Genomic DNA, 21,024 nt, shown 5'->3' on the forward strand with positions numbered 1-21,024 from the left:
GGTTAACCATGAGTACTTCTGGTCCGTCCTTCTGAGGTATGGTCTGCCTGGGGGGTTTGTAAATTGGCTAAAGATCTTGTACGCGGGGGCAGAGACTTTCCCGCTCGTGAATGGTTGGTCTGGCCACCCTTTTGAGGTTGGGTCTGGGGTCCGCCAGGGCTGTCCATTGAGCCCGCTGTTATACGTGTTCGCGATAGATCCCCTTTTAAGGAGGATTAAGCATGGGCCGTTGGCGGGAGTCGGGATAGACCAGGTGCCCCGGAAGCCACTCTGAGGGTGGTAGCGTATGCCGATGACGTCCCCCTTTTCGTGTCCTCGGGTGAGGAGGCGGAGTGGGTCATGTCTGAGGTTGATCGCTACTCGGAGGCTTCTGGGTCCAGAATTAATCAGGAAAAGTGTGAGAGTCTCTGGCTAGGAGGGGGAGACCCTAGTTTTGGTCTCCCGGACACTCTTCCAGTGCCCCAGGCATCGGCAAAAATCCTAGGCATCAAATTTGGCCCTGGGGACTACCCCTAGCAAAATTGGGAGGGCAGACTTAAGATCGCCGCCCAGAAGGTGGACCAATGGAAGGGTTGGTCTTTGACCCTGAGGGAAAGGGTTAGCCTGGTTAAGGGTTTTTTGCTACCCTTGTTAATATACCTGGGCAGTGTCTGCATGTTGCCAGAACCGCTCTGGACACGGGTCTACAGCCTGTTTTTCCAGATGTTATGGGGAAATAGGCTGAACCTAGTCAAGCGGGAGGTCACATATCGCACAAGGAGACAAGGAGGGTTGGGTATGGTCAACCCAGTGGTGTTTCTAGTAAACTCTTTTGTCAAGACTAACATCGTCAACCTCTGGTCAGAGAGGGCTCCTCCGTGGGTATTCTCCTGCAGGGGATGGCTTCGACCTTTCTTCCAGGAATGGGAGACAGGAGGGCAAGTGATAGACCTGCGCACACCGCATGGGCATCTGCCGGCTTACGCTACCCCGGTTCTGAAGGTGATCCGCCGGTGGGGTCTGGGAATGTGGGAGATCAGGACCATGTCGAGGAAATTCCTTGACAGGAGGGTCCTGTTGACCCATTTCCAGAAGCCTCTGGTGCTCAAAGATTGCCCAAGTCGGGATCTGGAGGGTGGGCTGAGGTTATTGAATTCTACACGGGTCCCCTTGAAGTTTTGGGACTTGGCTTGGCGCTGCTTCCATGGGAAACTGTATGTAAGGGACAACCTGAAGTGTAGGAACTCCGATGATTGGGGTTGTCCCCGTGAGGGGTGTTGCGACACGCTGGAAAGCATGGAGCACTTCCTCCTTCAGTGTCCTTTTAATACAGGGGTCTACAACAGGGTGGGTGCTTCCATAGGCTGGCCTCGGCTGGCACACCTTTCCTATGTGGAGTGGGCGTATGGGGCATTCGGATCCCTGGGTGGCCGAGATCGGGGCACTTTATTTCTAGTCAGTTTAGTCATCAGGTTTTACACGTGGAACGCACGGTGCTTAGTGTCATCTCAGCAGAAAATCCTCCCCCGGGACGAGGTTGTTAGGAACATTCTGGGTGGCCTGGTGAAGGTGCGCTCTCTGGAGTATGACAGGCTGGGTGCAGCGAGGGCCTCTCTTCTCTGGAGAGGGTTCTCATTTAATGTACCTAGGGCTTAGATAAGCAGGTAGGTAATAGGGACAGGTAGATAGTTAGGGACAGGATAGGGACAGCCCAGGGACAGTTAGTTAGGCACGCAGTGAGTTAGGTAGGGTAGTAGGGTGAGGCAGGGAGAGACAGAGAAAGGTAGGTAGATAAATAGGGGCAGATGTCTAGACAGGTAGGGACGGCTGGTAGGGTAAGGATTGTTAGGGTAGAAGCCTGTCATCTCCGGTTTCCCGGTGGCGGGCTGGGGTTTTTCACTATCAGACTTTTGTTTTGCAGAAGTGAATTATTGATATAGGGCTTACAGGCACCAATCCTGGCTCTGGGTAAGTGTTGTAATATAGAGTTATGTAGCATTGTATTGTACGGTGATGGTCCTGTGGCTTATGGGGTTAATGCAGTGTCTTGTAAGCAGGAGGTTATGAGTTACTCGGTGACCTTATTTTTGTATTGTGTGTGTGTGGGGAGGGATTTGGTTGTAGGCTGTTTATAGTTGTATTTGATGTGTAAAAAAAATAAATAAATTTTTGTGATTTAGATAGATGTGTTTAAGCCAGGTGGCTGTGATGTTTCTTTTTGGGCGATGGACCAGAGTTTTCTTTGTCAGGTTTGGTATGAAGTGTGTATGTGCGCGTTTATTAATAAAATGTTTCTTCTCTCCTTGGGTGAGGTAACCTGGGGAGGAGGAGATCTGGATGGATCAAAAAGTGAAAAGACGAGTAAAGGACAGAAAACAACATAAGAAAGAAAGATGGAGGAAGCTTCTCTGAGAAAGAAGAAGGCAGTTTGTTTTCTTTTGCGGGGTTGCTTTGACTGGGGGCAGTTATGCTGGACTCGGACTTTGCTTTGGACTGGGGGGGTAATGTTGGACTCGGACAGTTGCTTTTGCTGGGGTTTTGATTTTTGCTATTTATTGATTGTAAGTTTTGTATTTTTTATAATAAAAGAGCTCACTACATACAGATTTATACAGCCACCACTAGGGGGAGCTCACTATATGCAAATTTATACAGCCACCACTAGGGGGAGCTCACTACATACAGATTTATACAGCCACCACTAGGGGGAGCTCACTACATACAGATTTATACAGATGCCACGAATAAGGATGGCACATATGGAGGTGGCTGACGAGAGTTGCAATTGGAGGCGATTCTGGTACTGCGGCCGTGCCATCTATGCTCGATTATCAGAATTTTTCTGAGTAAATACCAGCATTACCCCTCAAGTCACCACCCAGATGTCACAGAGTCTGGGGCTGAAAATGTCATGAACGTCCACAGATGTTGGAAACAAAGTAAACAGGAAATTGGGGGTGTTAGCGTCAGGCGGCTGCTGTGAAAGTGTCATGTAATTGTAGGATTCACAGATGACAGAATAATAACATAAAGGAGTTAGTGCCCATCTCTATGTGGGAACTTCTGGCAATAAAGAAGCGGGGATCCACTATTTCCATATCGATCGCCCGGTTTAGGGCCCCGTACACACAGGCAGTCACAGTCCAGTTCTGTACATTTACAAGACATACGGTGGATAATTCTGTCCAGTAAATCTTCACTAGTCCCGAGTTCCTGGACGGCCCTGCAGCCTGTCATTACTTGTATAATAATGCACCGGTGACATCTGTTCATGACAAGAAGGCGCCACTGATCTGCTCCCGTGGCTGATCCATGGGACGTGGCTGATCCATGGGACGTGGATATTGGTCCTTCTAAAAGGAGGCAGCTCCTCAGTCATAATGTAAACTCTTAAAGGAGGCAAACCGCTTGCGATCAGAGAATCCCGGCATCTGAGGAGGAAGAAGAAAACAGATCAGAGGCCTGGAGAGGACGGGGTTAACGAGGACTGAGCCGAAAATCCACAAGTGACAAAAAACACTCTGATCAGCACAGACACAATCCACAGGGCACGGCCTCACGGCTATAATGTGGCCCCTGGCTCACTACTAGATGGAGAATATATAATATATAACCTCTCCAAGTCATTATTACAAATATATAGTGCGATGTGCAAGTCTACATCTATATGCTGATTGCATATTACAGGTTAGCGACTCTAAACAAGCAGTATATAGAAAAAGAACACCGAGTCTTAGCTAATTTATCAAAAATACCTTTATTTAAACCATATTAAACACAAGATAGAAAGATCCATAGAAAAAGCACGTGTAAAACAGCCTAATAGACTAATAAATAAACACTGGGTCAGTGATCAAGAAGTCCCAAGATGTTGGGTGCCGGCTACAGAGCAATGCATCACGGGTTTGTAACATTTACTGTGTCACCATATAGATAGTAATCATGAACAAGTGGGGTTAGCTATAGAGGCAGATATAGCCAGGGTTTTAACATGACTGCTCCCATAGGCCACACCCCCTGAAGAAGGTCATCTCGTACTGAAACGTGCGTTGGGGAGCAGGTCCCGGCTCCATTGCTCTGCACCATGACGGGTAATGTTATTTGACTTCAGTCTTGTACATTTTTTTATTCTGTGCCACCAGTGTAACATTTTTATTTAGCTATTGGTTAGCAATGAATATGAAGGCATCATAGGGGCTCCTATTTATCCAGGGGTAGCTCATAGCACCTATGGGAGCAGACTGTTAAAACCCTGGCTATATCTGCCTCTATAGCTAACCCCACTTGTTCATGATTACTATCTATATGGTGACACAGTAAATGTTACAAACCCGTGATGCATTGCTCTGTAGCCGGCACCCAACATCTTGGGACTTCTTGATCACTGACCCAGTGTTTATTTATTAGTCTATTAGGCTACGTTCACATTTGCGTTGTGCGCCGCAGCGTCGGCGACGCAACGCACAACGCAAACAAAAACGCATGCACAACGCTGCGTTTTGCGTCGCATGCGTCCTTTTTTTGATTGATTTTGGACGCAGCAAAAATGCAACTTGCTGCGTCCTCTGCGCCCGGACGCGTGCGCAAAACGCAAGTGCGACGCATGTCCATGCGCCCCCATGTTAAATATAGGCGCAGACCGCAAATGTGAACGTAGACTTAGGCTGTTTTACACGTGCTTTTTCTATGGATCTTTCTATCTTGTGTTTAATATGGTTTAAATAAAGGTATTTTTGATAAATTAGCTAAGACTCAGTGTTCTTTTTCTATATAGATGGAGAATATGTGGATGGAGGCGGCAAAATCTACTGGATTCCCTGAAAAACAGATCTAGAGATAAAAGTGTAAGGTGACCAGGCGCAACGTCAGGACCTCAGCTCCAAGAAGGAAAAGTCAGAGATCCCAGAGTGGAGAAGTCACTAACGATGGAAAATGGTAACATTGTCACAAGCTCCGGAGTCAGAGCCTCGTGCAGAAATCCGGCACCGATTTATATCACAAAATCCCCAGAGCGCATGTTCCTCACAGCACTGAGAGATCCTGCATGGCCTGAACGTGCGCCCAAGGCTGCAGCGTCTCCAGACTGGTCTGCATCGGGGACGTCATTGGTCGGTGATTACACAGGAGCTGCCGGCAGGGTACCCGGTCTTGTCTCCATCAAGCACATTGGGGACGTCATTGGTCAGTGATTACACAGGAGCTGCCGGCAGCGTCTCCGGTCTTGTCTCCATCGAGCTCCATCACTGGAGCTGAGGGTCTGAGACTGCTTCATGATTACCGCCCATAACATTATCCTCCTCCTCCATGTGTACAGGGGGCACAATGCAGTCAGGGGGTAACATCCTCCTGGAATCAACAAACCCAGACTCCATCAGACGCAGATAGAGAAGTGCGATCCGTCACTGCGCAGGACACGTCTCCTTCAGAGTCCAGTGGTGGCGGCTTTACACCACTCCATCCGACGCTCCGCATTGTGCTTGGTGATGTACGGCTGCAGCTGCTCGGCCATGAAGCTCCTGGTGGGGCGCAGTGTTTGTGCTGATATCAGAGGAGGTCTGGACCCTGCAGTTATGGGGTCAGCAGAGTGGTGGAGACTTTTCTGCCCTCTGCTCCTCAGCACTCGGCCTCCTGCTCTGTAATGTTATGGGGTCTTCACTTCTCAGTAATATCATTGATGGGGGGAGATTCAGGAGGAAGAAATGGCAGGAATAGACTGGTTACACCGGTGGCTCCTATTACAGGACCGCGCTGGTATCTGGGAGCTCTGCACCACCAGCCGTTACGTCGCAGTAAAGACAGGCGGTATGGCGGGGGGCCGGAGATTATACACTGGTGGGTGATGGGACTAAAGGGGATAACCGGAGTTTAATAATTCAGTCATACAGTCCAATGCTTCTCCCCACATTGTGTGATGGCACACCGACTCTGCAGGGCCCGGGCACACCGACTCTGCAGGGCCCGGGCACACCGACTCTGCAGGGCCCGGGCACACTCATTGAACATGTGCTGCAGACAATCTCCTGCTCGTCTTTCGTCTCTTATATATGGATTAAACACAAGATAAGATTCAGGGTGAGAATAAACCCAGTGATATCGGCCGTCAGGCGGTGAATGTTCCGGCTCCTCACTGTGGTGACCAGAACCTCGGGTATATACAGTTCAGGGACAGGAGAAGGATGGCGGAGGAGGAGGACACACTTACCGCACTGCCGTCCCGGGAGAAGTATCTCTTCTCTATTACCTGAAATGGAAGGAGATCCGGTGAGATGACAATGATGATCCGCCATGACAGCGCAGACACGGAGAGCGACAATCAGCAGAAAAGGCGGCTACACTGTGCTGCACTGCCTCCCCCAGGAAGACAAGAGCTGCACACAAGCTGTTCTCCCTGTTATCAGCCATTCCAGGCAGTGAAGGGACCGAGGGTCGAGATCATCAATAGGATCTCTGCACCTTCATCATTGCGTTATATCCAGCACCGATATCTGCCCTCTTATAACGCTCCAGTACTGATATATCCCCAGACATTACACCATATGTGACTGATATCAGCCCCTCTTATAACGCTCCAGTACTGATATATCCCCAGACATTACACCATATGTGACTGATATCAGCCCCTCTTATAACGCTCCAGTACTGATATAACCTCCAGACATTACACCATATGTGACTGATCTCAGCCCCTCTTATAACGCTCCAGTACTGATATAACCCCAGACATTACTCCACTGATATCAGCCCCTCTTATAAGGCTCCAGCACTGATATAAGCGGTGGATTTTGGAGGATCTGTTACCTTATCGTAGAATCTGCTGAGTTTGACAGCGTTGGAGGAGCCGGCGGCGAGGTAGCGGGTGTTGGTGCAGTCCTGTATAGAGGGAGGACATCACAGTGTTAGGCTAGTTTCACACTTGCGTTTTGATCTGCAGCGTTTTTTAGCGTGCGTTCATTTGCAGAAATGCAACATGTAGTAATTTCTAGCGGCGTTTTTTTTGCCGCAAAAAAACGCATGCGTTTATTCGCGGCAAAAAAATGCATTGCTGTCTATGTAAACGCATGCGTTTTTAACCCCTTCATGACCCAGCCTAGTTTGGCCTTAATGACCTTGCCGTTTTTTGCAATTCTGACCAGTGTCCCTTTATGAGCTAATAACTCAGCAACGCTTCAACGCATCCTAGCGATTCTGAGATTGTTTTTTCGTGACATATTGGGCTTCATGTTAGTGGTAAATTTAGGTCGATAATTTCTGAGTTTATTTGTGAAAAAAACAGAAATTTGGCGAAAATTTCGCAATTTTCACATTTTGAATTTTTATTCTGTTAAACCAGAGAGTTATGTGACACAAAATAGTTAATAAATAACATTTCCCACATGTCTACTTTACATCAGCACAATTTTGGAAACACATTTTTTTTTTGCTAGGAAGTTATAAGGGTTAAAATTTGACCAGTGATTTCTCATTTTTACAACAAAATTTACAAAACCATTTTTTTTAGGGACCACCTCACATTTGAAGTCAGTTTGAGGGGTCTATATGGCTGAAAATACCCAAAAGTGACACCATTCTAAAAACTGCACCCCTCAAGGTGCTCAAAACCACATTCAAGAAGTTTGTTAACCCTTCAGGTGTTTCACAGCAGCAGAAGCAACATGGAAGGAAAAAATGAACATTTAACTTTTTAGTCACAAAAATGATCTTCTAGCAACAATTTTTTTATTTTCCCAAGGGTAAAAGGAGAAACTGGACCACGGACGTTGTTGTCCAATTTGTCCTGAGTACGCTGATACCTCATATGTGGGGGTAAACCACTGTTTGGGCGCACGGCAGGGCTCGGAAGGGAAGGAGCGCCTTTTGACTTTTTGAATGAAAAATTGGCTCCAATATTTAGCGGACACCATGTCGCGTTTGGAGAGCCCCCGTGTGCCTAAACATTGGAGCTTCCCCACAAGTGACCCCATTTTGGAAACTAGACCCCCCAAGGAACTTATCTAGAGGCATAGTGAGCACTTTAAACCCTCAGGTGCTTCACAAATTGATCCGTAAAAATGAAAAAGTACTTTTTTTTCACAAAAAAATTATTTTAGCCTCAATTTTTTCATTTTCACATGGGCAACAGGATAAAATGGATCCTAAAATTTGTTGGGCAATTTCTCCTGAGTACACCGATACCTCACATGTGGGGGTAAACCACTGTTTGGGCGCATGGCAAGGCTCGGAAGGGAAGGCGCGCCATTTGACTTTTTGAATGGAAAAGTAGCTCCAATCGTTAGCGGACACCATGTCACGTTTGGAGAGCCCCTGTGTGCCTAAACATTGGAGCTCCCCCACAAGTGACCCCATTTTGGAAACTAGACCCCCAAGGAACTTATCTAGAGGCATAGTGAGCACTTTAAACCCTCAGGTGCTTCACAAATTGATCCGCAAAAATGAAAAACAGGATTTTTTGTTGCTTACCGTAAAATCTGTTTCTCGGAGCCTTCATTGGGGGACACAGGAACCATGGGTGTATGCTGCTGCCACTAGGAGGCTGACACTATGCAAATAAAAAAGTTAGCTCCTCCTCTGCAGTGTACACCCTACCGACAGGAAGTAGGATATTCAGTTAGTGAGAAAGCAGTAGGAGAAGCAACGTGTAAACGAGAAAGAATAATAAATATTATAATAATAATAATAATAATAATCTTCATTTATACAGCGCCAACAAACTTAAGCAGCGCTTTACAGTCTAACAGTTTCAAACACTCAAAGAGTTTTCGAAGAACACAAACGTTAACAGTATAACACAATAAACAGAGCTGTTCAACTTGGGAGGGTGCTGTGTCCCCCAATGAAGGCTCCGAGAAACAGATTTTACGGTAAGCAACCAAAAATCCTGTTTTCTCTATCGCCTCTCATTGGGGGACACAGGAACCATGGGACGTCCCAAAGCAGTCCCTGGGGTGGGAACAGCAGAAAAACTCCATTCAGGTCGGAGGAATCACCACTGCCGCCTGCAAGATCCTTCCGCCTAGGCTGGTAACTGTCGAAGCGCAGGTATGGAGTTTATAACCCTTGGGAAAAGAGTGAACGGAAAACCAGGTTGCCGCCTAGCAAAAGTTGTAGGGCGGATGCCCCATGGTGTACTGCCCAGGAGGCGCCCATTGCCCGGGGCAGAGTGAGTCTTAATACCAGGAGGAATCACTCTGTTCTTGACCCGGTGAGCCTCCAGAATGGCAGGACTGATCCAGAGAACAATCGTAACCTTGGAGGCCGGCAGGCCTCTTGACATATCGTCTGGAATGACAAAAAGACAGTCAGTCTTCCTAAAGAAGGCGGTCCTAGACAAATAGATCCTCACCGCCATGACCAGGTCTAGCCTGTTCAGCGAACACCCCAGAGCAGGACAAAGGTGGGAAAGACGATCTTATTCAAGTAAAAGGAGGACACCACCCTGGGAAGAAAAGGCGACGAAGGCCGTAAAACTACCTTATCCGTGTGAAAAACCAAGAAATGGGGAGACAGGAGAGAGCCACCAACTCCGAGGCGCACCTAATGAAGGTGATGGTCACCAGAAACGCCACCTTGCGGGACAGGACAGTGAGGTCTCATGGGGAGGCTCAAGGGGGGGAACCCCACTGAGCCTCCAGAACAAGATTGAGGTCCCAGGGATCCGCGGGAGTCTGGTACGGGAGAGCCGCATGCGCCACTCCTTGAAGAAAAGTTCTGATCTGAGAACGGGATGTATATAAATCTTTGTACTGTGATAGCCAGTAGCTAAGGACCTTCAGAAAAAGGGACTTCAGAAAAAGGATGGAAAAGGTCGCTATCTGACCCTTGAGAGAACTAAGGGCAAGACCAGCATCAAGTTCTGCCTCGAGAAAACAGCCAAAATGGAAGGTTTCAACAGCAAAGCTGTTAACTTGAGCCACCAAGAACTCGGCGGCAGATGGGTCCCTGGTACAGAAGATCTGACCAGACTGGGGGCCTCCAGTGGGAGTCCGCGAGAAGATGGACGATCTCAGCGAACCAGAACCTTCTGGGCCAATGTGGTGCGGTCAGAATGACCGACACCCCCTCCGCATTGATCTTCAACAGCCTGGGAAGAAAGGGAAGAGAGGAACAGAAAGGGAAGTACAAATTGCGACCCAGGAATGGTCAAAGTATCGGTATCCACAACAAGAGGATCGCGGACTTGGAAACAAACGGTGGAACTTTCCTAAGCAGACGGGCCGCCAGTAGCGTGTCTGGAGTTCCTCATCAAAGGCAAAATTGAAGGAAGACCTCCTGAAGCAGGAGCCCCTGTCCTGCCGCAAGGCCGTCGCGGCAGAGAAAACACTGCAGCCTAGTAATCCACGCCGGGGATATGCACTGCAGATAGTGCAGAAACCGTTGCCTCTGCCCAGAGGAGGATATTGGATACCTCCGCTATTGCCAAGAGAATGATTCCCTCCATGGCGATTGACATAAGCCACAGCTGAGGCATTGGATGTCTGGATTCTGACTGGCAGACCTCTGAGAAGCCTTTCCCAGAGACTCAGGGATAGAAGAAAGGCCCCTATCTCAAGGGTATCGATCGGCGGAGAGGACTCTTACTCCGACCAATGCCCCATTCAATGACGGATGGTGAGAAAACGCACCCCAGCCGGGGAGGCTGGTGACAGTCGTCACCACCTGCCTTAGGAAGACCGGACCTGGGGAATGAGAGGGGATGACAGCCACCAGTTGAGAGGCTATTAGAATCGGTCGGATTGGAGGATCCATAGACAGTACAGACGTGTCCCACTGAGGAATGGGCTGCTGAATTGGTTTCAAGTGGAACAGCGCAAAAGAGAACGCTTACGGAGCTGTCACCATGCATCACAGTAATGTCGTAGCTAAACGGTAGGAAGGCAGCCGAGGACCCTGCAGAGAGCGAACTCCGTATGGAGAATTGCCCGCTTCTCAAGAAGAAAAACCCCCGGCGGTGTCGAACAACATGCGTAAGAGGACGAGACGCTGACTCGGAACAAGATAAGACTTTGTTCTGTTGGCCAGCCACCAGAAACGGGACCGGGAGTCGAGGACGACGGTCAGACTCTTCTGGGCCTGAGACTTGATGAGGATGACTTCAAGGTATGGAATGAGCACTAGGCCCCTGATCCTCAAGGAAAATCAGGACATGAAGCAAGGCATCTAGGATATCCATGGAGCACAGGATGCCTGTGGATCCATGGAAGCCAGGACTGAAGAGAGGAACTTCATCCTGAAATGCCGCAGGCGGAGCCTTCTGTTCACTGACTTCAGAGACAGAATGGGTCGAACAGCGCCGCTCTTCTTCGGCACTACAAGCAGGTTTGAATAGAAACCTGTGAAGTGTACCTGCTGTGGAACAGAAACAATAACCTCCGAACAAAGAAAGAAGGAAATGGACGCAAAGAAACCCGAGATCAGAGGAGGACTTTTAGAGGTCGGGATTCGAAGAAGCCATTCCGGGCCGCGAAGCGAACCGTATCTTGTATCCGGAGGATACCACCTCCCTGATCTAAGCGCCCTCCACCGAAGCTAGCCAAACATCCCTGAAAAAGACAGGCGATGCCCGCCCAAACTGGAAGAAACGCTGGGCCGTTGGCACGAGTTATGCCGAGGAAGTTCTGCCAGGTCTAGGCCTGGTGGACCAACCATGGGAGTTGCGGGAATGCCAGGAAGGGATAGGCGTAAAGGGAGCCTTTTCTCTAGCTAGACAAGATCGCAGTCTGTGTTAGCTAGAGGAATATTCCGACGCCACAAAACAGCGAAAGGACAAAGGGAACTCGTGCCTCCCGTGGCGTCATTAATAATTTGTTCCAGCATGTAGCCAAAGAGACAGGCCCCCTGGAAGGGGAGGCTGGTAAGCGACTTCTTGAAGACAAGTCCGCCTGCTGCGTCAGATGGCCACCATATTGCTGGACGCGTGAGCTGCACAAGCCGCGCATCTAGGGAGGCAGATACTAAATATTTCCCTGCATAGGAAATATGGTCCGTCAGGTCAGCTAGCTCCCCCGGAGGAGCTCCAACCGGGGTGCTCTTACAAGGCTGTTTGGTCCATCTATCTATGGTCCCTGAGACCCAGGTAGAGGCAATGACCGAGGCACAAAGTAGAAGCAGCCGTTTCAAAGGCTAATTTATCCAGCGGATCTATAATTGTATCCTTTGAACCCATGCCAAGTTGGTAGACAGTCTGGGAACTGACGAGTCCAGAATTGCCGAGGAATCAGTCCAGTTAGCGATGAGCTCAGGAGAGAAGGAATATAGGATGCCGAGACGCTTCCCTGTCTGAAAGCATCTGGTATGGCTCGCATTTCCCCTGGTAAGTACCACTACAAATTCAGTGTGTGGGGCAAAGACCTTGGAAGGTGGTTTGACCGTCTAAACGAAAACCGCTTATTCTGCGGTTCCGTAGAGGTATCCATGATGCTTAGGGTCTGGTTGATCGCATCTGAAACTTCCTCTGCAAACATGCCTAAGGAAGTCCGTTTCTCTCTCGAGAGAGGAGAAGAGGAAGAGGGATCTCACTGGTCCAGACCAGAGGGCAAGATGGAGCAGGAAAGAAAGTTGTCAGACGTCCATGGGGCTGATGGTGAACGTCCTGGTCTCCACCAACCGACAGGCTCTGGAGGGCGAGTGGGTGGGGAATGGAGCTGGGACCGAACCTCTAAGCACGCTTGTGTGCTAGGATCATGGTCCTGTTGTCGGATCAATGAGGATACGGGGTGGCGGTACATGCCGTACTCATAGTCCATAATGTGGGATTACAGGTGTGACTGTTCACCCTGTATCCCTTCTTTTGGCCTAAGTTGAACAAGGCTCGTCGGAAAATCCTGTGACCCACTAGCCATTGTGGTCAGTCACGGACACCAAAGGCGTGACATCCTGGTGAGGTCCGCCCCAGACTGAGACAGAAGGAAAGCCCACCCAGGGATAATCATGGGTCTCGGTCTCACCCTTGGTAGGGACTCCTGGACAGGGAGTTGCTGCAGCTGACAAGAGGAAGCAGGAGGACGGGAACGCTCTCCTTATAGGATTAGGCCTGGGAGCAGACCCACTATGATGCCCAAAGGTTAGGGGAACAGGAGAGGGGAGTAATAGACTGCAGAGCAGAGTTACTCACAGTAATAGTAGAGTCCTGTAGACTGCTCACGGCTGTAGCTGCGACCGGCATCATGGCACAGGTCCAGGGCACCAGCGATGAGACGGCAACCTAAGGAGGATGCAGGGGACCCCGCTGGAGAAAGCGTGTGCTGGCCAATGTGGTGACCGCTGAAAGGGCGCTGGAATGTGCGCCCTGCTGCGAAGTAGGGGCAAGCAGCGGCGTAGAAGTCATGGGCCTGGGAGCACCAAGATGGCGCCGGTGGGCGGGGAGTAAAGAGATTGTCGGGCGGGAGAAAGCCCGCCCAAAAAAACCGGAAGTGGAGGAGCGTGGTACCGGAAGTAGGCCCCGGCAGAAGCCGGGACCTAAATTAGAGGCCGGCGCCGCCGGAAAAGAGACCGCGGCTCCGGAGCAGTGCGCCGCAGAACAGCGCGGCCGCCCGCCAGAGGGAACGAAATTGCCAGGGTCGCGGCGCCGAAGTAGGCCCCGGCCGAAGCCGGGGCCTAAATTAGAGGTCGGCGCCGCCGGATATAGGAGATGCTGCCTCGCAGCGCCGAAGCCCGTAGGAAGTAAGTAGCGCGGCAGCCTGCCAAGGTCGCCGCGCAGGCACTGCATTGCAGCCGCAGGGGGAAGTAGTGCCCCTGTAAGAGGTGACATTGCGGCCGCTGAACAGAGCGGCCGCAGGGATGAAGGGGATAGGAGAAGTAGTGCCCCAGCGGCCTCCTGGATCCCTATGAAAATAAGATCAGCGCCGCCATAGAGGGTCATGCTATAGGAACTTCTACTCCCCCACACTGTGAGGGTGGGCAGGGAAAGATCTGGGGGATATAGGGAAATACTCACCTAAACATCCCACGTCGTCCGCTACTAACCTGAGGGGAATGAGACGTCCACGGAGCTGTGATGGACGTCCTCGTCTCCTCCAACCGACAGGCTCTGGTGGGCGAGTGGGTGGGGGACGGAGCCAGGACCAGACTTCTAAGCACGCTTGTGTGCTAGGCTCTTGGTCCTGGAGAGAAATCTATGAGGATACGGGGTGGCAGTACACGCCGTACTCATAGTCCGCTTTGTGGGACTACAGGTGTGACTGTTCACCCTGTATCCCTCCGGAAAATCTGAAAAGAAACGACGCACATTGAGGTAGATAAGGGTCTAATGAAAGACCTGTGTCCACCTCCTACTGACACTAAGCTAAACTGAATATCCTACTTCCTGTCGGTAGGGTGTACACTGCAGAGGAGGAGCTAACTTTTTTATTTGCATAGTGTCAGCCTCCTAGTGGCAGCAGCATACACCCATGGTTCCTGTGTCCCCCAATGAGAGGCGATAGAGAAAAGTACTTTTTTTCCACACAAAATTTCTTTTAGCCTCAATTCTTTCATTTTCCCATGGGCAAAAGGATAAAAATGGATCCTAAAATTTGTTGGGCAATTTCTCCTGAGTACGCCGATACCTCATATGTGGGGGTAAACCACTGTTTGGGCGCACGGCAAGGCTCGGAAGGGAAGGAGCGCCATTTGACTTTTTGAATGGAAAAGTAGCTCCAATCGTTAGCGGACACCATGTCACGTTTGGAGAGCCCCTGTGTGCCTAAACATTGGAGCTCCCCCACAAGTGACCCCATTTTGGAAACTAGACCTCCCAAGGAACTAATCTAGATGTGTGGTGAGCACTTTGAACCCCCAAGTGCTTCACAGAAGTTTATACCGCAGAGCCGTGAAAATAAAAAATAATTTTTCTTTCCTCAAAAATGATTTTTAGCCCAGAATTTTTTTATTTTCCCAAGGGTAACAGGAGAAATTGGACCCCAAAAGTTGTTGTCCAGTTTGTCCTGAGTACGATGATACCCCATATGTGGGGGTAAACCACTGTTTGGGCGCACGGCAGGGCTCGGAAGGGAAGGCACGCCATTTGGCTTTTTGAATGGAAGATTAGCTCCAATCATTAGCGGACACCATGTCGCGTTTGGAGAGCCCCTGTGTGCCTAAACATTGGAGCTCCCCCACAAGTGACCCCATTTTGGAAACTAGACCTCCCAAGGAACTAATCTAGATGTGTGGTGAGCACTTTGAACCCCCAAGTGCTTCACAGAAGTTTATAACGCAGAGCCATGAAAATAAAAAACAATTTTTCTTTTCTCAAAAATGATTTTTTAGCCCACAATGTTTTATTTTTCCAAGGGTAGCAGGAGAAATTGGACCCCAATAGTTGTTGCCCAGTTTCTCCTGAGTACGATGATACCCCATATGTGGGGGTAAACCACTGTTTGGGCACAAGTCGGGGCTCGGAAGGGAGGTAGTGACGTTTTGAAATGCAGGCTTTGATGGAGTGGTCTGCGTGCGTCACATTCCATTTCCAGAGCCCCTGATGTGCCTAAACAGTAGAAACCCCCACAAGTGACCCCATTTTGGAAACTAGACCCCCCAAGGAACTTATCTAGATGTATAGTGAGCACTTTGAACCCCCAAGTGCTTCACAGAAGTTTATAACGCAGAGCCGTGAAAATAAAAAATCATTTTTCATTCCTCTAAAATGATGTTTTAGCAAGCAATGTTTTATTTTCGCAAGGGTAACAGGAGAAATTGGACCCCGATAATTGTTGCCCAGTTTGTCTTGAGTATGCTGGTACCCCATATGTGGGGGTAAACCACTGTTTGGGCACATGTCGGGGCTCGGAAGGGAGGGAGCACCATTTGACTTTTTGAACGCAAGATTGGCTGAAATCAATGGTGGCGCCACGTTGCGTTTGGAGACCCCTGATGTGCCTAAACAGTGGAAACCCCTCAATTCTAACTTCAACACTAACCCCAACACACCCCTATCCCTAATCCCAACCCTAACCCCAACACACCCCTAACCCTAATCCCAACTCTAGCCATAACCCTAATCACAACCCAACCCCAACACACCCCTAACCACAACCCTAACCCTAACCTTAATCCCAACCCCAACCACAACTTTAACCCCAACACACCCCTAACCCTAACCATAACCCTAACCACAAGCCTATTCTTAATCCTATTTCCAACCCTAGCCCTAATTCCAACCCTAACCCTAAGGCTATGTGCCCACGTTGCCGATTCGTGTGAGATTTTTCCGCACCATTTTTGAAAAATCCGCAGGTAAAAGGCACTGCGTTTTACCTGCGGATTTCCAGTGTTTTTTATGCGGATTTCACCTGCGGATTCCTATTGAGGAACAGCTGTAAAACGCTGCGAAATACGCACAAAGAATTGACATACTGCGGAAAATACAGCGCAGCATTTCCGCGCGGTATTTTCCGCACCATGGGCACAGCGGATTTGGTTTTCCATAGGTTTACATGGTACTGTAAACCTGATGGAACACTGCTATGAATCCGCAGCGGCCAATCCGCTGCGGATCCGCAGCCAAATCCGCACAGTGTGCACATAGCCTAATTCTAACGCTAACCCTAGTTCTAACCCCAACCCTACCCCTAACCCTACCCCTAGTTCTAACTCTAACCCTAGTTCTAACCCTAGTGGGAAAAAAAATATTTTCTTTATTTTATTATTGTCCCTACCTATGGGGGTGATAAAGGGGGGGGGGGGGGGGGGGCATTTACTATTTTTTTTTATTTTGATCACTGTGATAAGTTTACCACAGTGATCAAAATGTACATGGAACGCATCTGCCGGCCGGCAGATTCGGCGGGCGCACGGAGCATGTGCTCGCCATTTTGGAAGATGGCGGCGCCCAGGGAGAAGACGGACCGACTTCGGGAGGCTCGGTAAGTATGAGGGGGTGGGGGGGGGGGGTGGATCGGAGCACAGGGGGGGGGGATCGGAGGACGGGGGGGTACCGGACAGAACGGAGGACTGGGGAGGAGATCGGGGGCGGTGGGGGGGGGGGGGGGGGGGCAGAACATGATTTCCAGCCATGGCAGATGCTATTGCAGCATCGGCCATGGCTGGATTGCAATATTTCACCATTTTCATAGGTGAAATATTGCAAATTGCTCTGATTGGCTGTTGCACTTTCAACAGCCAATCAGAGCGATCGTAGCCGCGTGGGGGAAAAGCCACCCCCCCTGGGCTGAAGTACAACTCCCCCTCTCCCTGCAGATCGGGTGAAATAGGAGTTAACCCTTTCACCCGATCTGCAGGGACGCGATCATTCTGTGACACAGCATATGCTTCACAGGTCGGATTGGCACCGACTTTCATGACGCATACGCTGTGTCACAGGTCGGGAAGGGGTTAAGCACATGCATTTGCTTGCGTTAAAAACGCATGCGTTTTTACCGAAAAACACAAGAAAACACAAGAAAAAAAAAAGAAAACCCTAACCCTAAACACAAGAAAAAACAAGAAAACCCTAACCCTAGGGATCCTAACCATAACCCCTTAGGGTTAGGATCCTAACCATTAGGGTTAGGATCCCTAGGGTTAGGGTTAGGATCCCAAGGGTTATGGTTAGGGGTAGGGTTTGGATCCCTTTATCACCTTGATGGTGGGGGGTGGCTTATCAGTGACCTGGTGACCAGGACATTCTAATAAAAAGCTACCCCTAACCCTAACCCTAGGGATCCTAACCCTATCCCTAACCCTAGCTAATTCTATTAATAGTGTGTTTTCTAGTTGATTTTTATGACTGGCAGCTGTCACACACTTCTCAGCATGCGTTTCAAAAACGCAAACGTGGGAAAAAATGCATGTAAATGCGGGAAAACGCCGCGTTTTCCCGCGTTTTATTTTTTGGCGCAAAAACGCATGCGTCTATATAACGCAGCGTTTGCATGCATTTACATGCGTTTTTTCACCACATGCGTTTTTTTAAAACACGCTGCAGATCAAAACGCAAGTGTGAAACCAGCCTTACACTGCCCCCTGCTGGGGACATGACCCCGATTTCCTGCACAGTGAACCCTATAATTACAGTAGACGCCCGTTCCTCACCACCCGCTGTCAGGATTCTGTGCGCTGCCCGCTGTGAACCTTCCTCTCACACACGGCCTCAGAGGAAGCAGCGTTATGGTGAAGCTTCGTGGCCTCAGAGCGAACAGTTCAGGAGCAGAATTTGGATTTCAGCTCTGGCTGACGATAATGAGGACAATATAACAGGACCGTTCAGTGACATCCTTACCAGATTTATCTCCTCTGCATTGAAATCCTCGGCCAGGAACGCCGTGCGGGTGAGAACCTCGCTACGCTTCGCCTCCGGGATCTGATCGAGTTTGGTGCCGATCACGAGAAGAGGGATCTGGTTATCTGCGAAGTTCTCCCGATCGTAGTCCCTGCAGGGGCAGCGAGAGGGAGGTCAGCCTGGGATCATGGAGGAGCACTGCCTGTTCACCTGACAAAGATGGCCGCCATTATAGCGCCTCCAGAGCGCGATATAACGGCACCGTGTGCAGAATTATTGGCGACCAATGAGAAAAGCAAATTTTCCCTCTCACTTGTTCCTTCCCATCTGTTACAGAGAGAATAAGAACCAAACTCCATTTCTGATAATTCCACAAACCTCAGTGCGACATAGTAACACAGCGGCATGTGAAAGTCTGTGCACCCCTGGTAGGAATGACTGTTATTGTGGACAGTGAAGCAAGATGAAGATGAGAAGATCTAACAGGCCTAAAGTTACAGATGACATTTACTTTGTATTCGAGGCAAAATATACTTTCATCAAGTTACAAAAAAAGGAAAATGAGCAGATGCAAAAGTTTGGACACCCTGCCTGGTTAGTACCTAGTAACACCCCCTTTTGCAAGTATCACTTTTTGCAGCCACACAAGAGTCTTTCAGTCTTTGAGGGATTATCATCTCCAGTTCTGTGAGATTCCTGGGTCGTCTTCCATCCTCTGCTATTTTGAGGTCTAGCCACATATTTTCAATGATGATCAGATCAGGGGACTGTGAGGGCCATTGTAAAATCTTCAGCTTGAGCCTTTTGAGGTCGTCTATTGTGGATTGTGACGTGTGTTTAGGATCACTTTCCATTTGTAGAAGCCAACATATATATATATATATATATATATATATATATATATATATATATATATATATATATATATATATATATATATATATTATGTATATATATATATATATATATATATATATATTATGTATATATATATATATATATATATATATATATATATATATATATATATATATATATATATATATATATATATATATATATATTAATATGGCCGCCCTTCTCCTCAGTGTGATATAGTAATATACGGTATATAGTAATATGGCCGCCCTTCTCCTCAGTGTGATATAGTAATATATATAGTAATATGGCCGCCCTTCTCCTCAGTGTGATATAGTAATATATATATTAATATGGCCGCCCTTCTCCTCAGTGTGATATAGTAATATACGGTATATAGTAATATGGCCGCCCTTCTCCTCAGTGTGATATAGTAATATATATAGTAATATGGCCGCCCTTCTCCTCAGTGTGATATAGTAATATATATAGTAACTAGCTGTACTACCCGGCTTCGCCCGGGTTAATGACTGCTGTTAGCAAAATAGAATGTGTTAACAAAAATTTATTCTGCACACAAAAACCACAAAACAAATAGATAGAAATGTAATTATTAAAAGGCAAAAACTAAGCAAATAGAAGCATTTCACAACATATATTAGCTTTGTTATACTGAGAATGTCTTTGTTGCCTATATTAACCAATCAGAGCTCAGGTTAATTAACTGTAGCAAAATAGAAGCTGAGCTGTGATTGGTTGCTATTGGCAGCCTGATAAATCCCCAGCCAACAGGAAGCCCTCCCCCCTGGCAGTATATATTAGCTCACACATACACATAATAGACAGGTCATGTGACTGACAGCTGCCGTATTTCCTATATGGTACATTTGTTGCTCTTGTAGTTTGCTTATTAATCAGATTTTTATTTTTGAAGGACAATACCAGACTTGTGTGTGTTTTAGGGCGAGTTTTATGTGTCAAGTTGTGTGTGTTGAGTTGCGTGTGGCGACATGCATGTAGCGACTTTTGTGAGATGAGTTTTGTGTGGCGACATGCGTGTAGCAACATTTTGTGTGTTGAGTTGCATGTGACAGGTTAGTGTAGCAAGTTGTGTGCAGCAAGATTTGTGCATGGCGAGTTTTGCGCGTGGCGAGTTTTATGTGTGGTGCATTTTGAGTATGTGCAAGTTTTGTGTGAGGCAACTTTTGCATGTGGTGCAACTTTTGTACATGTGGCAATTTTTCTGTGTGTGCAAGTTTTGCATGAGGTGAGTTTTCCATGAGGTGAGTTTTGCACGTGTGGCGAGTTTTGCGTGAGCCTAGTTTTGCATATGGCGAGTTTTGCATGTAGCGAGTTTTGAGTGGTGACTTTTGTGTTTCGACTTTTATGTGGCGAGGTTGGTGTGTGTGTGTGGTGAAATGTGTGCTGAGGGTGGTATATGTGTTCAAGCACGTGGTAGTGTGTGGCGCATTTTGTGTTTGTGTTCATATCCCCGTGTGTGGTGAGTATCCCATGTCGGGGCCCCACCTTAGCAACTGTACGGTATATACTCTTTGTCGCCATCGCTCTCATTCTTTAAGTCCTCATTGTTCACATCTGGCAGCTGTCAATTTTCCTCCAACACTTTTCCCTTCACTTTTTCCCCATTATGTAGATAGGAGCAAAATTGTTTGGTGAATTGGAACGCGCGGGGTTAAAATTTCACCTCACAACATAGCCTATGACGCTCTCGGGGTCCAGACGTGTGACTGTGCAAAATTTTGTGGCTGTAGCTGCGACGGTACAGATGCCAATCCCGGACATACACACATACATACATACACACATTCAGCTTTATATATTAGATATACCTGTATGTAATCTCCTGTATATAGTATATACCTGTGTGTCATCTCACCTATATATAGTATATATCTGTGTGTCATCTCCTGTATATAGTATATACCTGTATGTCATCTCCTCCTATACATAGCATATACCTGTGTCATCTCCTC

General features: G+C 48.3%; 1 protein-coding gene across 1 annotated transcript in view; it reads right to left on the reverse strand.

Annotated features, from left to right (window-relative positions):
- Nucleotides 1-2,939: 2,939 nt before the first annotated feature.
- RABL3 (RAB, member of RAS oncogene family like 3) overlaps nucleotides 2,940-21,024 on the reverse strand; it is a 57,342-nt gene continuing 39,257 nt past the window's right edge. The window contains exons 5-8 of the mRNA XM_077293636.1: nucleotides 18,173-18,323; nucleotides 6,778-6,849; nucleotides 6,182-6,220; nucleotides 2,940-3,410 (exon numbers count right to left, since the gene is read on the reverse strand). Of these exons, the coding sequence (XP_077149751.1) occupies nucleotides 3,351-3,410; nucleotides 6,182-6,220; nucleotides 6,778-6,849; nucleotides 18,173-18,323 (322 nt within the window). The 3' untranslated portion in view covers nucleotides 2,940-3,350. The remainder of the gene's footprint in view (nucleotides 3,411-6,181; nucleotides 6,221-6,777; nucleotides 6,850-18,172; nucleotides 18,324-21,024) is intronic.

This window comes from Ranitomeya variabilis, chromosome 3, assembly GCF_051348905.1.
Source record: "Ranitomeya variabilis isolate aRanVar5 chromosome 3, aRanVar5.hap1, whole genome shotgun sequence".
Taxonomy (NCBI): Eukaryota; Metazoa; Chordata; class Amphibia; order Anura; family Dendrobatidae; genus Ranitomeya; species Ranitomeya variabilis.